Here is a 15,554-nt window from a genome sequence, read left to right as displayed (position 1 = left end):
GAGAGGGGGTGCTGCGCACTCTGGCAGATCAAAACAAGTTCAATATAACACCGTTTCACCTATAACACGGTAAGATTTTTTTGGCTCCCGAGGACAGCATTATATCAGGGTAGAGGTGTATAAGTACTAACATCTAGAGGTAGAATAAGTGTGTTTCAGTTTTGTCATGTTTAGTACATGCTTAGCATCTGTTTCAAAAACAGTGTGCAACATCCAGTGGACACTTTCCAGTTTTATTCTGCTGTCATAACAGTCACACAGAAGAGTTGAAGTGTAACAGATCATGCTCTGCCTTCAGACATTTTGGTCATATTTTAAACAAATTTACTTAAAGCCATTCTCCAGTTGTTTATTTACAGGGAATAAACTGTACACAAGTTAGAAAAACTGTCATGCTTAATTAAATTTGACATAATTATTAGTCCAAGAACTTCTCCAACACTTAAGTCAGGCCAATTCTAAGGCTCTTTAATGAGTATAAACAAAATGAAACACTCACTTTATGCTTGTTTCTCCACAACTGAATGCAGCATAATACAGTCTAAATGCCTGATTAAAATTGACCATGTCTGTTATTACTTTGGTAAACTGTTTAGTCCATTATAAAGAATGGTCTGCATTTATTATCCCTCATTCTTGCCTTTTTAATAAGGCCTTAATTCAGCAAAGCATTTAAACGTGCCTATTAAGAATGTATATAAATTCCAATGCAGCTGTCAACAGGACTTGGGCCCATACTTAAAGTTCAGCATGTACAGAAATGCTTTGCTGAAGAGGGATAGACTGCTGAATTGGGATCGAAGACATTAAGGATTAACTGAAAGGTCAGGCTCTTAACTGTTTCCATGCTATTATGAAGCTGATTGGAGCTTTGACCAAGGCCTGTAAATAGAGTTTATAGTCTAAGCTTGTACCAATGATTCTTTTATTTAACTCCGTTTCTAAGCTGCTTTCCTATCTTGTATAGTATGTTGAGAGAGGAAGGGAGCGCTTCCTTTCACTTTTACCCACCATGGATACTTTTCATTTTCCATTGAAATCTCTCTCACTTCCATTATAAACTGGTCTATCAAACATGGAATTATCAAAGTAGCAGTGATTTAACAAACCGTGATTACCATTTCTTCTATAAGCAAAGGATTTCAAGCCTTGCTCTATATAAACTTTAAGCCAGTTACAATTTAGTACTTGAAAGTATTTCAGAACTGTAAATATTAGCATTCTTTAGAGCAAAAAAAAATTAGGAACACTTACACTTTCAGTCACATTCTCAATTCAATTTTAAAAAGCTGAATATTTAGCTGAAAAACAGATCTAGTTACATGTATAAACATCTTCAACCTTGTAAATTAAAGATTAAATAAAAATATTTAACATCTGAACATCACTTCTACCCTAGAAAACAAATTAGGTATTGAAGAAGAGTAAAAAAATTGCTTTTCTTCAGCAGGCTTCTTTTCTAAAGGTAACCTTTCTAGAGTTAAGCACTGTAACTCAAGAAGGCTTGCTTTGTCACACACACAGCATTCTAAAAAGAGTGCATACTTGAGACTAAGAAAAATAATTAAGTGCTTATTTTCCTTCCAGAATCACACAGAACTCTGCAGTAACATCACAGGAGGAAAAATATGTATATTTTTAATTTTATTTTAAAACATTTTCCATTTACCCTGTTCTGTGGGATGTTATTAAGGCAGGTGTGGATGCTGTGTATTTTATTTCTTGCTGCCTTCCCCTGTGTGAAAAACTTCTTAAGTATCTGCTTATCCTTTACTGAATTACTCCAGAGTCTTTTTTTTAATAATACCTTCAAATAATAATAAACTAAATCAAAGTGCAAGCCACCTTATTTCAGCCCTTCATAAAAAGCATGAATATTTTACCTCATTCATCTTCACCTATTTTAAATACAAAAGCTGAATGAGCCACTAATAACTTACACCCTCTTTATCCCCAATTAAGCTCTCATAATTATACGTGTAAGTGATTCACCTACTCAGCTCAAATGAATTTGGAAGTTCACTTTCAAAGGAAAAACATCTAAACCCATACAATTTTTTTTCGCTACCCTACTTACATGATGAGCAACACTGAGCAAACCTAAACTTACTCTTATCATAAAGATCATTCCTCTACATGTACAATGCTGAATATGCAGCACAGAGAACATTTCAGAGACATTTTTACTGCAACATAAAAGCTTTTTTCCTTTTGAAAAATCCTTTAGCTTCAATAACCCTTTGATGATTGCACTATAAACTTCCAGCAGTTTTTATTGAAAAAGAACACATTGCCAAAGCCTGACTGGTGGACAGTAAGTACATTGAAAAAATGTCAGAAGAGGTTATTGGGGGTAGGGTGGGGAGATGTAACTGATTTTGTTCTCTCTTACAACCATCTCCATTATCATTCCATGATTTGGCTTGTTTGTTCAAGTGCTACTCTGATCATGATCAACCTGAATGAATCCAAATGAATTTAGAAGTCCCACCACCAAATAATTCACCATGTTTTAATACTGTATAGAAATCAATTGCTCTCTTATTCTGAACTTCAATGCAGGTGGGTTACTACAATAGCGTGGGCTGAACCATATAGAAAAAGGCCTCACACAGGCTCTGTTAGTAGACCTGTGTGTGCCACAGTAGCAAGAGACTCCAATGTCAGTGCTGACACGTTACTAATATCTTTGTTGGAAAAATGACATTAGGAAAAACTATGACTTCATGTAGCACCAGGGGTTTGAAAGAAAAAAAATTAAACAAAGATGAAGATTTTATCTTCAGATACCATATACTGTTTTTAGTACCACTTGGGGGAATGATAGCAAAGGGGAAATTGAAGAAAGTCTTACCCACAGAAAACAATTAAAAAATATATAGACACAAATGTCAGTATTCAAAATGCTGCTATTTTGCTTGCTTCTCGAACGCCGCTCAAGTAGGCTCCTGTAACCGTCTGTGGAAAGTGCCTGTTTGTGGCCTATAATAAAATAAAAATTGCATAATTTCTGAAACAGCTATAGAAGAACAAAAATAAAATTCTGCTCCAAAACAAAAGTTCTGTGTAGTGCAAGAGTATTTGATATATGCTTTTACACAGATATTTTCTAAAGCAGATACCAATTTTCAAACTATTAAATACTCTCAAATTTTAAAAATAGCTTGTTAAAAAGATGAACCAAAGAAAAGCCTTTTTTTTTTTTAAAGTATTGAATTTAGCAAAAAGGTAAGCTCTGAAGTTGTCATACATCCATTAAAGCTAAGAAATTTGACTCTTGGCAGAGGTAGTCATTTTTGCTAGTTTGAACAATACTTCAGAGAGATTGTTCATTCACTTTCATATATCAAACAATAGTATCAATGGCAGGAGTTTCTTACAGCTGCATTAGTGACCAATGGAGAAGTAGTGAGTCAACTATGCAGTTCATCTGAAATGCAGTGGGCAATTATGAGTCTCAATCTACAATATGAACATGCATTTTGTCTTGTTTATAAAATCAGCAACTGACCATATGTATCCAAATACAATTATGCAAAACCAGCAAAACAGAACTACAACAAAGGGCATGCCTGAAGACTTATTTTTGAAGAACTACAATTTATCATTATTACCCACTTGTGAGACATTCCTCCATACATAGGCAGGGACTTGTCTTTTAAAGAGCCTATTGTTCTTATGTATTCCATAGGGCAAGATGATAGTTACTGTACATCCCTAAAAACATGTCCCCAGGGACTGAAATCAGTTATAGCCACGCCAGCATAAATTAATTAATTAATGGAGATATCCCATCTCCTAGAACTGGAAGGGACCTTGAAAGGTCATCAAGTCCAGCCCCCTGCCTTCACTAGCAGGACCAAGTACTGATTTTGCCCCAGATCCCTAAGTGGCCCCCTCAAGGATTGAACTCACAACCCTGGGTTTAGCAGGCCAATGCTCAAACCACTGAGCTATCCCTCCCCCCAGTTTTCCATTTTGCATCTTGTTTTGGGTATAAATTTTGGTGCAGATTGTCAAAACTAGAGGCTCTGGCTCATATGGCTAGACAGATTAAAACTACACACACTTCTGCAGAGAGAAGTTCAAATTGCAATTAGATCAAAAACGTAAGTAGATTTTGTGGCCTCATCCTCGTTTGCATTTATCCACTCCACAAAGCCACCCACTCCACAAAGCCACCCCGCAATTTGGTACAACTGGCAGTGCCAGCTCAAAACAAGCCAGGAAGTGCTGCAGGTCAGAATCAAGGTGCATTGGAAAAGGGGTATTTACAAAATGTCTGTCCACTCTACCCAGCACTTAATCTCTTTTTTACAACAAACAAAAACTAAGTTCTTGAACCAATTTTAGAATGACAATAATGAAGACATTTACCTCACCAGCAAAGAAGATTGTTCCTTGTATGTCTTCAGCTATAACATCATAAGCCTCACCACTGCCACCTGTCTTTACAAAACTATATGCCATCTGGATCCAGGGATCTTTGTTCCATCGTGTAACAAAGTACTTAACTGGGTCTGGAACTTCCTGAATTATCAAGGAAATAAATTATGCAGTATAATGAAGAGAACACATTTTTGATAATTTTCCTCCATTAACACAGCTTCTTCTAGTTTTCTTGTACAAGATTAAATGTTTCCTGTTTAGAGTGTACACAATAACCTCTTATTACTACGTTTTCAGGAGATGTGCACATTTGCCTAAATTCCTGGTAATTTTTTCTAATGTGAAACATATTACCACCCCTCCCCCCTCCCAAAAAAAAGAGTTTATAGGAACCTCCAGTGAAGAATTATATTTGTTAAAATGTTTAACCTAATGTTTGAAATATTCAGGATATACTTATGCAGCTTTGAATTTAGCAAATTTGTCTGCATAATACAAGGGTTGTAATGCTGCATACAGCTATATTTGGAGAAGAAGAAACTCTTCTTCCCTCAGACTATATGCTTTGTATATTCTTCTGAACAGGTACAAGAAGCATCAGTTTACCAGCGATAACCTCAGGGTCAACGTTATTATGCACAAAAGTTTCCACAACCAAGAGACTAAAGATCAACTTTGTGAAATAATGCTGAGATTTCTACAATAGTGGGGTACATCTTAGAAAGGACTCCTGGTACATCGTGCCTTTACAAACTGTAGTAACTGGTCCACCCTGAAAGAAGTTTTACAGATAATTTTTTTTTTTTTGTAGGAGGTTCTTTTTCTGGTTGTAAAAGATGGGGAAAAAACAATCAGACTGGCATGGAGACCAAATATCAATTTGCCATCTGTAAGTTCTTGAGAGGTCAGAATAGCAAGTAGGTGAACTTTTAATATGAATATAGTTTGTTATATCTAACAGCTGCTCACGCAAGTATATTTTCTGAGGAACAACTGGAAACTCAGGATTCCTTTGGGTGAGTCACTTAAAAGTTAGCTATTAGAGTTAATTCTGTTGAGGCCATTAGCCTCATCCTTGCTGGTTTCTGCCTGCTTCATTAAAATCTCTCCCCTCTAAGGGGTGGGGGCTGGAAGTGAGCATGGACTCTGTATGCACCAACTGTTAGGCAGGGCTCACTCAAAGCATTAGAGCCACCAATGTATATCCTGCATTACATAACTCCTGGAATTGCATATGGCTAATTCAGAATAGAAAGCTCCAAACAAGATCCAAATTTCAAAATAATATGACATAACAGCGGCAACATTTATTTTATGCATCAACTCAAAGAATCCAGAGGTCAGTATAGCTACTAAGTCTTCTTTAGCGTCCAGCTGTTAAAAATCAGAGCCGCTCTAGAATATCATGAGAGAAAAGTTCAGCCTCCCGGGTTGGGTGCAAATGGTACTGCTAAGTAATGATCTCCTGCTTCTCCAGAATTGGCAAATAGTGTTTAGAATAAACTTTGATATTAGTTATTATCTCAAAGGTGACCTGCCAAGAAAGAGGGGGAAGAGGATTTGTATCCAACAGATATACAAGGAAGGCTTGCCTTTTTTTGGGGAGGGGGCGGGGGAAAGAAGGGGGAGACAAAAGTTTTTAGTCTGCTTGGTTTTCACATTAGAAAGCCAGCTCTTGTCTAGCCTATACAACTTTCTGTATGGATGGAGAACTAGTGGGATGATGACATCAGAAAGATCAAGGACATGACACCTGATTAACTGGGAAGTGATTTTTACTGAGACTGTTTAAACTTTGCTTTTTGTTAACGCCTCAAACCAAAAGAAGATTTTATAAGAAAAACTCCCATTTGGTTTACAAATTAACATCCCTATTTCTTCAATTCAGGCCCAAGATAGCTCCCACTTCCCATTTTTGTGATCACAGAAGATCAGACTTGACATTCCTGATATTTCTCAGACAAAAGGCAGAAAAACCCACACACACTTCAAAAAAACCTCGTTTCAGGTCTTATTTCTACATCATAGTGAAATAATAAAAGGGCACAAACTTTTTGTTTCTTTGCCGGTCCCTCTTTAAATCTGTGGCAAGTTAATTCTTCTTTGACAGAAAAACACTTCTCTTACCTGCTCCTTAAACAGCTCCCGAAGTACAGTCATGCACAGCTGTAGTACTTGTTTGTCATCTAAATTCTTAATGGTTGTCACAGCATCTCCGGTAACTACTGACATTAGAACACTATATTTACCCTAGAATCAAAACATTAACATTTGATATCATTTCAGAAATACTAAGAATGTCTGGAAATTACTTAAATTACTACTGTCCCCAATAGACATCCGTAGGGGAAATTCACTTTTTTTTTTTGGACCAAGTCAGTTATGATCCCTAAGAAAGTTTATCCTCTGTAGTTTTTACTCTCAGATGTGAAAAAACTAGAAGAAAGTTAGAGGACAATACAGAACCTCATTAGGTAGATTTAGTCCTTTTTATAACTGTGCAGAATTTACTGGAACCCATATATGTGTCAGCCTAAACACACAAAGGATGTTAACATGCTTGCATTCATGCATACAAGTCACATTCTCAGTGCCAGATCTAATCTCCTGTTCAATGCTAAAGCTCCACTGCTAACTTCAAGAGACGGAAACAAGAAGAGGCCCCACTAGGATTCTACAAAAAGAAGAACAGGAGTACTTGTGGCACCTTAGAGACTAACAAATTTATTAGAGCATAAGCTTTCGTGGACTACAGCCCACTTCTTCGGATGTTCTTCTTTTTGCGGATACAGACTAACACGGCTGCTACTCTGAAACTAGGATTCTAGTCATTATGGGCCTGAGACAAAGCCCACTGAAGTCAATGAAAGTCTTTATATTGACTTCATTGGGTTTTGGCTCAGGCACCAAGTGCTCTGCTCTAAACCTGCTGTGGTCCTGCTTACCTCTGTTACCACAAAACTCAGCTATCAGTTAGGAGTTTCAAAAGTGAAAGAGCAGTGGCTACAGAATATCGCAAAAGGCCTCATCTTGCTCACAGTATGCCATTCCTCCCTCTCCTCTTTATGGGGCAATTAATCTACCATCATTACTAAGCTACAGAACAATCTGCTACCTAAGAATCACACCAGAAGCCCCCAGTTATCCTCAAGAGCTCCCACCACGAGCACACTGAATCTTTCTGCAGGAGTAACTGTTCAAGTACTGGTCAGCCAGGAACACAGGATTACAGGACATTGTCTTCATAGGGTCTCCTGGAAAAGCCAGCAAGTTACAGAAAGCTCTTTACTTGTTCACAAAAAGTAATAGATAACAGGGCAAGGTACACTGAGAGTAAAGGTGAGTGGGGGAAGACTTGCTGACAATCCACAGGTTGGAGTTGGTATTAAAATCCATAGCTTTTGAACTGACCTTACAGCCTTATTATTGTTATGGGCAAAGCCAATTTGACTGCAGTGGTGCCAGTCTATGGGTCCAATCTATGAGCCCGATTCTCTATCTCCCTTACTGGTTTAAAAAGATTACACAAGGTGTAGGGAAAACAGAGAACCAAGACTTAAATTCCTAAGATGAAAACTGAATTCCTCATTCTTTCTACGGCACTTCAGCCAGTAATATCACCCCAGTGCCTTTATCTGACCCCAGAAGCCCAAATCTTTCAGACCTAAAACAAGGACATCCTAGTTGCATAAGGATCGCTCTGCATCCAGTCTTGAAAAATGTCTCCTACTTACTACAAAACAATGCTTTAAAAAGAGTGTTGTCAATTCACAATCTGTTCTTTTCCTACAGAAAAATACTGGTGCCATTTTTCTAACAGCCAGGGAGCAAACAGCAAAGAAAACCTCCATTGTTCAGTAATTCTTGCACTTGGGTTTCAAACTGAAATTTGTTAAGAGTCAATTGAAAATACTGACATTCTACCATATACAGCATATGGTACCTGTGGATCCATGTCATAGAACACACTGAAGAGCCCACGTTTGCTGGAACTAGGTGGAACGTGACCAAAAAAATCAGCTCCTTGAATTTTGCTGTCCCAAAATCTATAAGGAAACTGCAAAGCAACCTAGAGAGAGAGAAAAGATTCAGTCAGAGATAATTTTGTAATGTGAAATTTGCAACCTGCCTTGTACCTCTGTATTTAAAATGTATCTCTGTCTTTCCCCTCAACCTCAGGTACTCAAATATGCTAGAGGTTTCTCAGTGTAGGATATTTGGGTCTTTTTATCAAGAAAGAAGAGTGGTATAAAACTGTTGCAGTCTCTCAGATTGTGCTTTTTTTAATCTGAGTAATGTTGGCAATCAATTTAGCTACAGAAAACCTTGGGCAAGATACTGTGCTGTACCTCTTATGAGGCACTACACAGAACTCATAGCCCAGAGGGACAGTTGCCCTATAGGGTGCAGCAATACCTGGAATTTCTGCAATGCTGTGTGCCCTCGGCACAGTCCTCCTGCCAGCCCCACCCCCAGCACACAAGGATTGTCAATGTGACGGGAACCTCAGAGAGAGTCTTATGTGTGACTTACGCACTAGTGGGGGAAGGGAGAATCATCCCCAGGGCAAATATGGGTCTTTCAGTGTCCCTTTATGCCACTCTGGCCCTTTTATCTGACAAAGGAATTGGAGTGGGTGGATTCCACCCCTTATGGCTGTTAGATTTAGTACTCTACCATACACATTGTTCAAATGTGGGCACAAAGTTTAAAGACCAGCAGTGATTTTCTACAAAATAATTTGTTTCAAAAAACGTAGTTAAATTAGGGTGGAAAAAGAAAGGGGAAGAAAAATGAATATACAGGATCCAGATACCATTTTGCTCTTCTATGCTTTTTTATTTATTTAAATGTATGTTGTGCAGGTTAAAAAAAATTATGAAAGCAAATTTCACAATATACATACCCAGGCATACCACAGCAGCTTTATGCTTATAGCATGAAAGGAAATTATGCTACAGGATGCAAGTCAGAATCATCCTACTAAGAGGCTCAAAGCACTTGATGCTCATTTTCTTTCCCATAACTAAAAAGTAACTTTAATTATGTACCTTCTCAATGACTCCTGCTCCCAAACTGTTAATGGCTTTCATTTTTCTCTCTGGCAGTGGTGGATTAAAATGAATGGCATTTTTCTGAAGAAGGGCCAGTGGCACGGTAACTAAAACCTATGGAAGAATAAAGAATCCTGATCACAACAATAGCAAAAGCTTTAACAAAGCAATTAAGACTAATCTCTCATTGTAAGTACCCATTGTTCTTGTAATAGAACAAAGATGAGGAGGCACAATTCTCCCAGGGCAACTTGGTGTCTACTGTCACTACACGTTAATGGCAGCCATATCACACATTCAGGGGAGAACAGACTCCTCCATACAGTGGTTCTCAAGATGTGGTCTGTAGAGTGACTTACAGTTACATCACAGTGATGAACGATGCTAACAGTAGTAATGCTTCCTGCTCGTTATAGTTCTAGAGTTTCTAAGTGGCTTTTTTATTACTTTTCTCTACACCCTGCACAACAGCTTCATTTCTTATTCTGCTTGGTTTTTCTTTGGTGTAAATTCAGCCTTGATCAAAGCTGCACACGGCCTCAAAATTTGAGAAGAAGCAAGACTGGGCAGATTAGAGTAGTTGGAGTGATAGGAAATGAGGGGAGATTCAGTAGTAAAGGGTAAAGACCTACTCCCAGAGAAAGGGAGTAAATAGGCTAGATATAGGGGATTGTAACCAAACAGCTTTTCATCTTGTCTCGTTTATATTGTCCTAATACTGACATCAGAATATTGGATAGACTCTTACAAATAGTTGTTTAAGGCTAAATAAAAATATACTAGTCTTACTAGTGTATTATGAAATATCATTATAATTTTAAAACCATCATCAAAATAAGCAGAGGACACTTCATCATCCGTTAATCTTAGATATTTTTAAAACTGTGTTTGTTTCACTTACTTGCAAAATTCAGATGATTCTGAAGAGGTCATTAGTTCAAATGAGCAAGTTTCCACAGTATATATAAATTAGCATTCCAAACTCAAACATGCCCAGTGAAAAACGGTCACTATATCAACCAAACATGGGTCACTGAACAATTAAGTTGTAAAAATATACAGTTTTTTTTAAACCTCTAAAGAAGCTATGATCTAAATATAGATAACTTGAAACATACTGGTTACCTTTTGTGCTGTCCACACAGTTCCATCTGCTGTAGTGACCTGGACTTCTTCCCCAGAATAGTCTATACTGTGTACCTGATTTACAAAGGGAAAGTAATAGTGATACACCAAAAATTCTATGAAATAATACAATCCACATTCAAAGGACAGCAAATTATTACAAGTCTATAAACTTCACTTCCCGATACGTTAGCTCCCATATTTGATGCAGAAGGGCACGTTACATCAGAAAAACTAGCCATGGTGGAAAAAGGGAACCTGAAACAAAAGTTCACTGTTAAAATGAAGCAACTCATCATATGATGAGGAGGATAACGATGTTATAGACCAAGAGTCGGCAACCTTTTGGAAGTGGTGTGCCGAGTCTTCATTTATTCACTCTAATTTAAGGTTTCGCGTGCCAGTAATACATTTTAACGTTTTTAGAAGGTCTCTTTCCATAAGTCTATAATATATAACTAAACTATTGTTGTATGTAAAGTAAATAAGGTTTTTAAAATGTTTAAGAAGCTTCATTTAAATTAAAATGCAGAGTCCCCCGGACCAGTGGCCAGGACCCGGGCAGTGTGAGTGCCACTGAAAATCAGCTCGTGTGCCGCCTTCGGCGCACGTGCCATAGGTTGCCTACCCCTGTTATAGACAGTTCTCTCAAGATTATCCCCGAGTTCCCAGAAATGGTAAGGCTAGAAGTCAAACAGTGCATTAGTAAGGATGCTAAAGCTAAGGAGTCTGACACATGAAAGAAGGGAAAATATATGTTTTTTAAAGTTAAGTTAGTTACAAAAGTGACTTTTTCAAGACTGAATTTTATGTACTTGCTAAATATTATGATTAAGTTAGTCATAAATTTTAGACTATGCCTCTAGGATGCAGATATCCACCTACATTTCCAGTATCACAGGTTTGCTATAAATAGAATCACTTGCTGACAATTGAGATGAAATCTAAACACTGAAATTATACAGAAATAATTAAAAAACAAAGCTTCCTCCTCTTCCGTCACATCAAAACTAGTTATAGTTATCTCAAACTCAGATTTGTTTGTGGAATATGAAGAGATGCTTGTACAGACACTCCCCGACTTACGCAATCATTCCGTTCCGGAAAGCCTTGCGTAACTCGAATTTTACGTAAGTTGGAAACGTATACCCGTACGTTACACAAAATTTTTCGCAACTCGAAAATCCTATTTCTGGCTTATGGAACTTTTTCCATGCAAATTTGTGTAAGTCAGGGTTTGCGTAACCGAGGGAGTGTCTGTATGCTTCAAAGCTAATACCCTCTCATTATCTTCACTGGGGGACAACCTTGACTGGGCAGCAGGGAATGAGAGAAACCCAGAGCATATGTATAGCAGGATGTGAGGTGCCTCCCTTCAATACCCTCTTCAGTCCTCTGCTTAGCCACTGGCTGGGCAAAGCCAGCTGATTGATTGTCAGATGCTCCTCTTCCCCCATTTAAGCTAGCACAGGCATTCCAAAAGCCTCTTTCTCTCCAAAAAGAACAAGAAGCAGACCTAAAAGTCACAATTCTCCAACAAAAAAAACTTCAAAAACAGATTCCAATAAGAAACTGCAGAATTGGAATTAATTTGCAAACTGGACACCGTAAATTAGGCTTGAATAAAGACTGGGAGTGGATGGGTCATTACACAAAGTAAAAACTATTTCCCCATTCTAATTGTCCCCATATTGTTACTCACACCTTCTTGTCAACTGTTTGAAATGGGCCATCCTGATTATCACTACAGAAGTTTTTTTCTCCTGCTGATAATAGCCCACCTTAATTGATTAGTCTTGTTAGTATGGCAACACCCATTTTTTCATGTTCTCTGTGTATATATATCTTCCTACTGTATTTCTGTGTGTGTGTGTGTATATATATATATATATATATATATATATATATATATCCAATCTCTCAAATGATTAGATGCTACAGTGTTGTTATACCAATAAGGGTTTTTAAGCATTAGTACTCAGATAACAGAATATAAAGAGTTGCATCAGATTACACACACACACACACACACACCCCTTCCCCTCACCCCCATCTCCGTGGAATGTTCTAGTTTTCTTAGAAATACAGCACTAGAAAACTGACTACTGCAGGTAAAATGATACATGTAAATACATACGTGCACTCACATACACTATATTGCCAGTACAACACTGCAGCGTTCCCTCTATATATATATATCTTTCTACTGTATTTTCCACTGCATGCATCCAGTGAAGTGGGTTTTAGCCCATGAAAGCTTATGCCCAAATCAATTTGTTAGTCTCTAAGGTGCCACAAGTACTCCTGTTCTTTTGCTGATACAGACTAACACAGCTAGCACTCTGAAATCTCTCTCCAGTTAGCTGCTTTCCCCTCCCTCCTTCCCTTCCTCTCCTTGGTTGTAGCTTAGGAGCTGTGCCTCTTATGATGCTATGAGTTTGACCGATCTCCTGACACCACCATTTTACAACTCACCGGAAGCTTAAGTCGAACATCAACCCCTTCAGCCAGTTTATCTATGATGGTAGAATACCCTGGTGTTAAAAGGGTGTGATCTCCAGCAAACTGGGCAAAAAATTCATTGTGGTCCCATGAGCGTGCAGATACCTGGGGAAAGAATACAACAGGCTACACTATGCAAATTGTCTAATTAAGCAAAATAACACAATCTGGATAGGTTACTAGGTGATACCCTACTGAGAGCATCATTTGGCACAGTGCAAGAAGAGCACAGTGAAAAAGATTGGTGTATAGGCATAAAACATTTTAGGTACCAGTAAAAGGTGTTTTCCGACCGAAACAAGGGTATACAGCTATCCAATCTCTCAAATGATTAGATGCTACAGTGTTGTTATACCAATAAGGGTTTTTAAGCATTAGTACTCAGATAACAGAATATAAAGAGTTGCATCAGATTTTACACACACACACACACACACACACACACCCACCTTCCCCTCACCCCCATCTCCGTGGAATGTTCTAGTTTTCTTAGAAATACAGCACTAGAAAACTGACTACTGCAGGTAAAATGATACATGTAAATACATACGTGCACTCACATACACTATATTGCCAGTACAACACTGCAGCGTTCCCTCTAATTTTTTACATCCATGTGAGGAATGAATTTTGTTAGGTGTACCAATATGGAGGTGATGTGTGACATCACCTTCATACTGGTGCACATAACAGAATTCATGTGGTGGGGGTGGGGCCGAGGGGTTCGGCGTGTGGGAGGAGGCTCAGGGCTAGGGCAGAGGGTTGGGGTGTGGGAGGATGAGGGCGCTGGCTGGGGATGAGGGGTTCGGGGTGCAGACTGCCCCAGGTTGCAGTGGGGAGAGAAAAGACTCCCCCCAGCCCTCTCTCGCCGCAGCACCTCAGGGCCAGGGGAGAGGCGCCTCTCCCCAGCTGCAGCAGCTCTGGCGCGGCTGGGCTGGGCCGAGGGAGGGGCTCCTCCAGCAGCAGCAAGTCCGGGGCAGGTCCACACTGTGGCCAGCGGGGAGGGGTGTCTCTCCCCACCACAGCCTTGACACCCTGCACAGGGCTTAATAGGCAGCTGTGCGGACACATGGCTTAGAGGAAACTTAGCAACACAGTGACATTTGCATTCTGTGATCACCACTTGCAGTAATCATTTGGGTATGTGGATCAAAAGCTACTTTGCAAAACCCAGTTTCCACTAGAGCAGAGGAATTTACCTCATATTTTGCAGTGAGCACTTGGGTGTAAGGTTCAAACTGGAGGTGAATTTCTTTGAGAGGGGAGTTGTTATCTCAGTTTTAGTGATGAGAACTGAGGCACAGAGAGGTAACCCAGGAGGTCTGAGGTGGAGCAGGGACTGAACTCCTGTTTCCTAAATTCCAGAATAGTGCCCTAGACACTAGATTATCCTTCCCCTCTCTCTGTTTCTAAGTTACATCACATACATCTCGACCTCGATATAATGCTGTCCTCGGGAGCCAAAAAAATCTTACTGCGTTATAGGTGAAACCGCATTATATTGAACTTGCTTGATCCACCGGAAAGCGCAGCCCTGCCCCCCCGGAGCACTGCTTTACCACGTTATATCCAAATTCATGTTATATCGGGTCGTGTTATATCGGGGTAGAGGTGTATTTAATCAATCATGCACTCACCTGATGGAGGTCACTGCCACAGGCGTACTCCAAGTTACTGAGGTGGAACTGTAGTACCTTTTCCTCCAGATCACTGAACTGGATACCTGACTCCTGAATAAAAGCCTTATAGATCTCCTGTATCTTCTCTGTACAGAAACAGATTTACAATAAAAATGTAGAAATAGGTGATCGTAGTTCATTGTTCTCTGAATCTCACAAGTTTGCAAGTTAGCTATTAATACTCATTCAAATTTATTTCTTATGTAGTGAAAAAGCTGCTACAGAATATATGATAGCAAGATCTCTCACATACGATCAGATGAAACCCTAATTTGGTTTAGGATTAAAATAATTTGATTTCAGATACAGATAAGGCAGTGTATGTTTCCCAAGAACTGCCCTCAAAAAGAGAGTAGATATTACTGTCAACCGCAGAAAAAAAAGTCTGGTTAAAAAAAAAAGGAGCTATATGGGATAACCAACATAGACAGCAAAAAAATTCATTGTTCAGCTACCATCAGTACATCATGCTGCAGCATGCTCATTCCCCAAGGCTAATTCATTAAAAAAAATATTAAAACAAAAACAAAAAACAAAAAAAACAAACAGAAAACAACTTATGAATACTACTCCGAATGCCACCTTCTATAGAATTCTGTGTAATTTTCACAAAAGCAAAAGATTTGAGCGACTTGGGACCCAATTCAACAAAGGATTCTCTTCATTGTTTTCCAGTGGGCTTTGGATCAGGCCCTTACTCTGTGTGTACTCATCATAGAAAAAAAAAAAAAAAAAAAAAAAGCAGAACTATATTCTGAAAATGTAATTTAAAAAATTAAATCACAGCTGCCCTGACCATCTCTAT

At 38.7% G+C, this 15,554-nt stretch overlaps 1 protein-coding gene across 4 annotated transcripts in view; it reads right to left on the bottom strand.

The window, feature by feature from the left end:
- Positions 1-219: 219 nt before the first annotated feature.
- KDM1B (lysine demethylase 1B) overlaps positions 220-15,554 on the bottom strand; it is a 39,687-nt gene continuing 24,352 nt past the window's right edge. For all 4 annotated transcript variants that reach the window (XM_042860498.2, XM_042860500.2, XM_005302866.4 and 1 more), the window contains exons 15-22: positions 14,708-14,835; positions 13,044-13,175; positions 10,569-10,643; positions 9,441-9,557; positions 8,333-8,458; positions 6,517-6,639; positions 4,378-4,530; positions 220-2,982 (exon numbers count right to left, since the gene is read on the bottom strand). In XM_042860498.2, the coding sequence (XP_042716432.2) occupies positions 2,899-2,982; positions 4,378-4,530; positions 6,517-6,639; positions 8,333-8,458; positions 9,441-9,557; positions 10,569-10,643; positions 13,044-13,175; positions 14,708-14,835 (938 nt within the window). In that variant the 3' untranslated portion in view covers positions 220-2,898. The remainder of the gene's footprint in view (positions 2,983-4,377; positions 4,531-6,516; positions 6,640-8,332; positions 8,459-9,440; positions 9,558-10,568; positions 10,644-13,043; positions 13,176-14,707; positions 14,836-15,554) is intronic.

The sequence above is a fragment of the Chrysemys picta genome, chromosome 2 (assembly GCF_011386835.1).
Source record: "Chrysemys picta bellii isolate R12L10 chromosome 2, ASM1138683v2, whole genome shotgun sequence".
Taxonomy (NCBI): Eukaryota; Metazoa; Chordata; order Testudines; family Emydidae; genus Chrysemys; species Chrysemys picta.
This window is presented reverse-complemented; position numbering and strand designations above follow the sequence as displayed.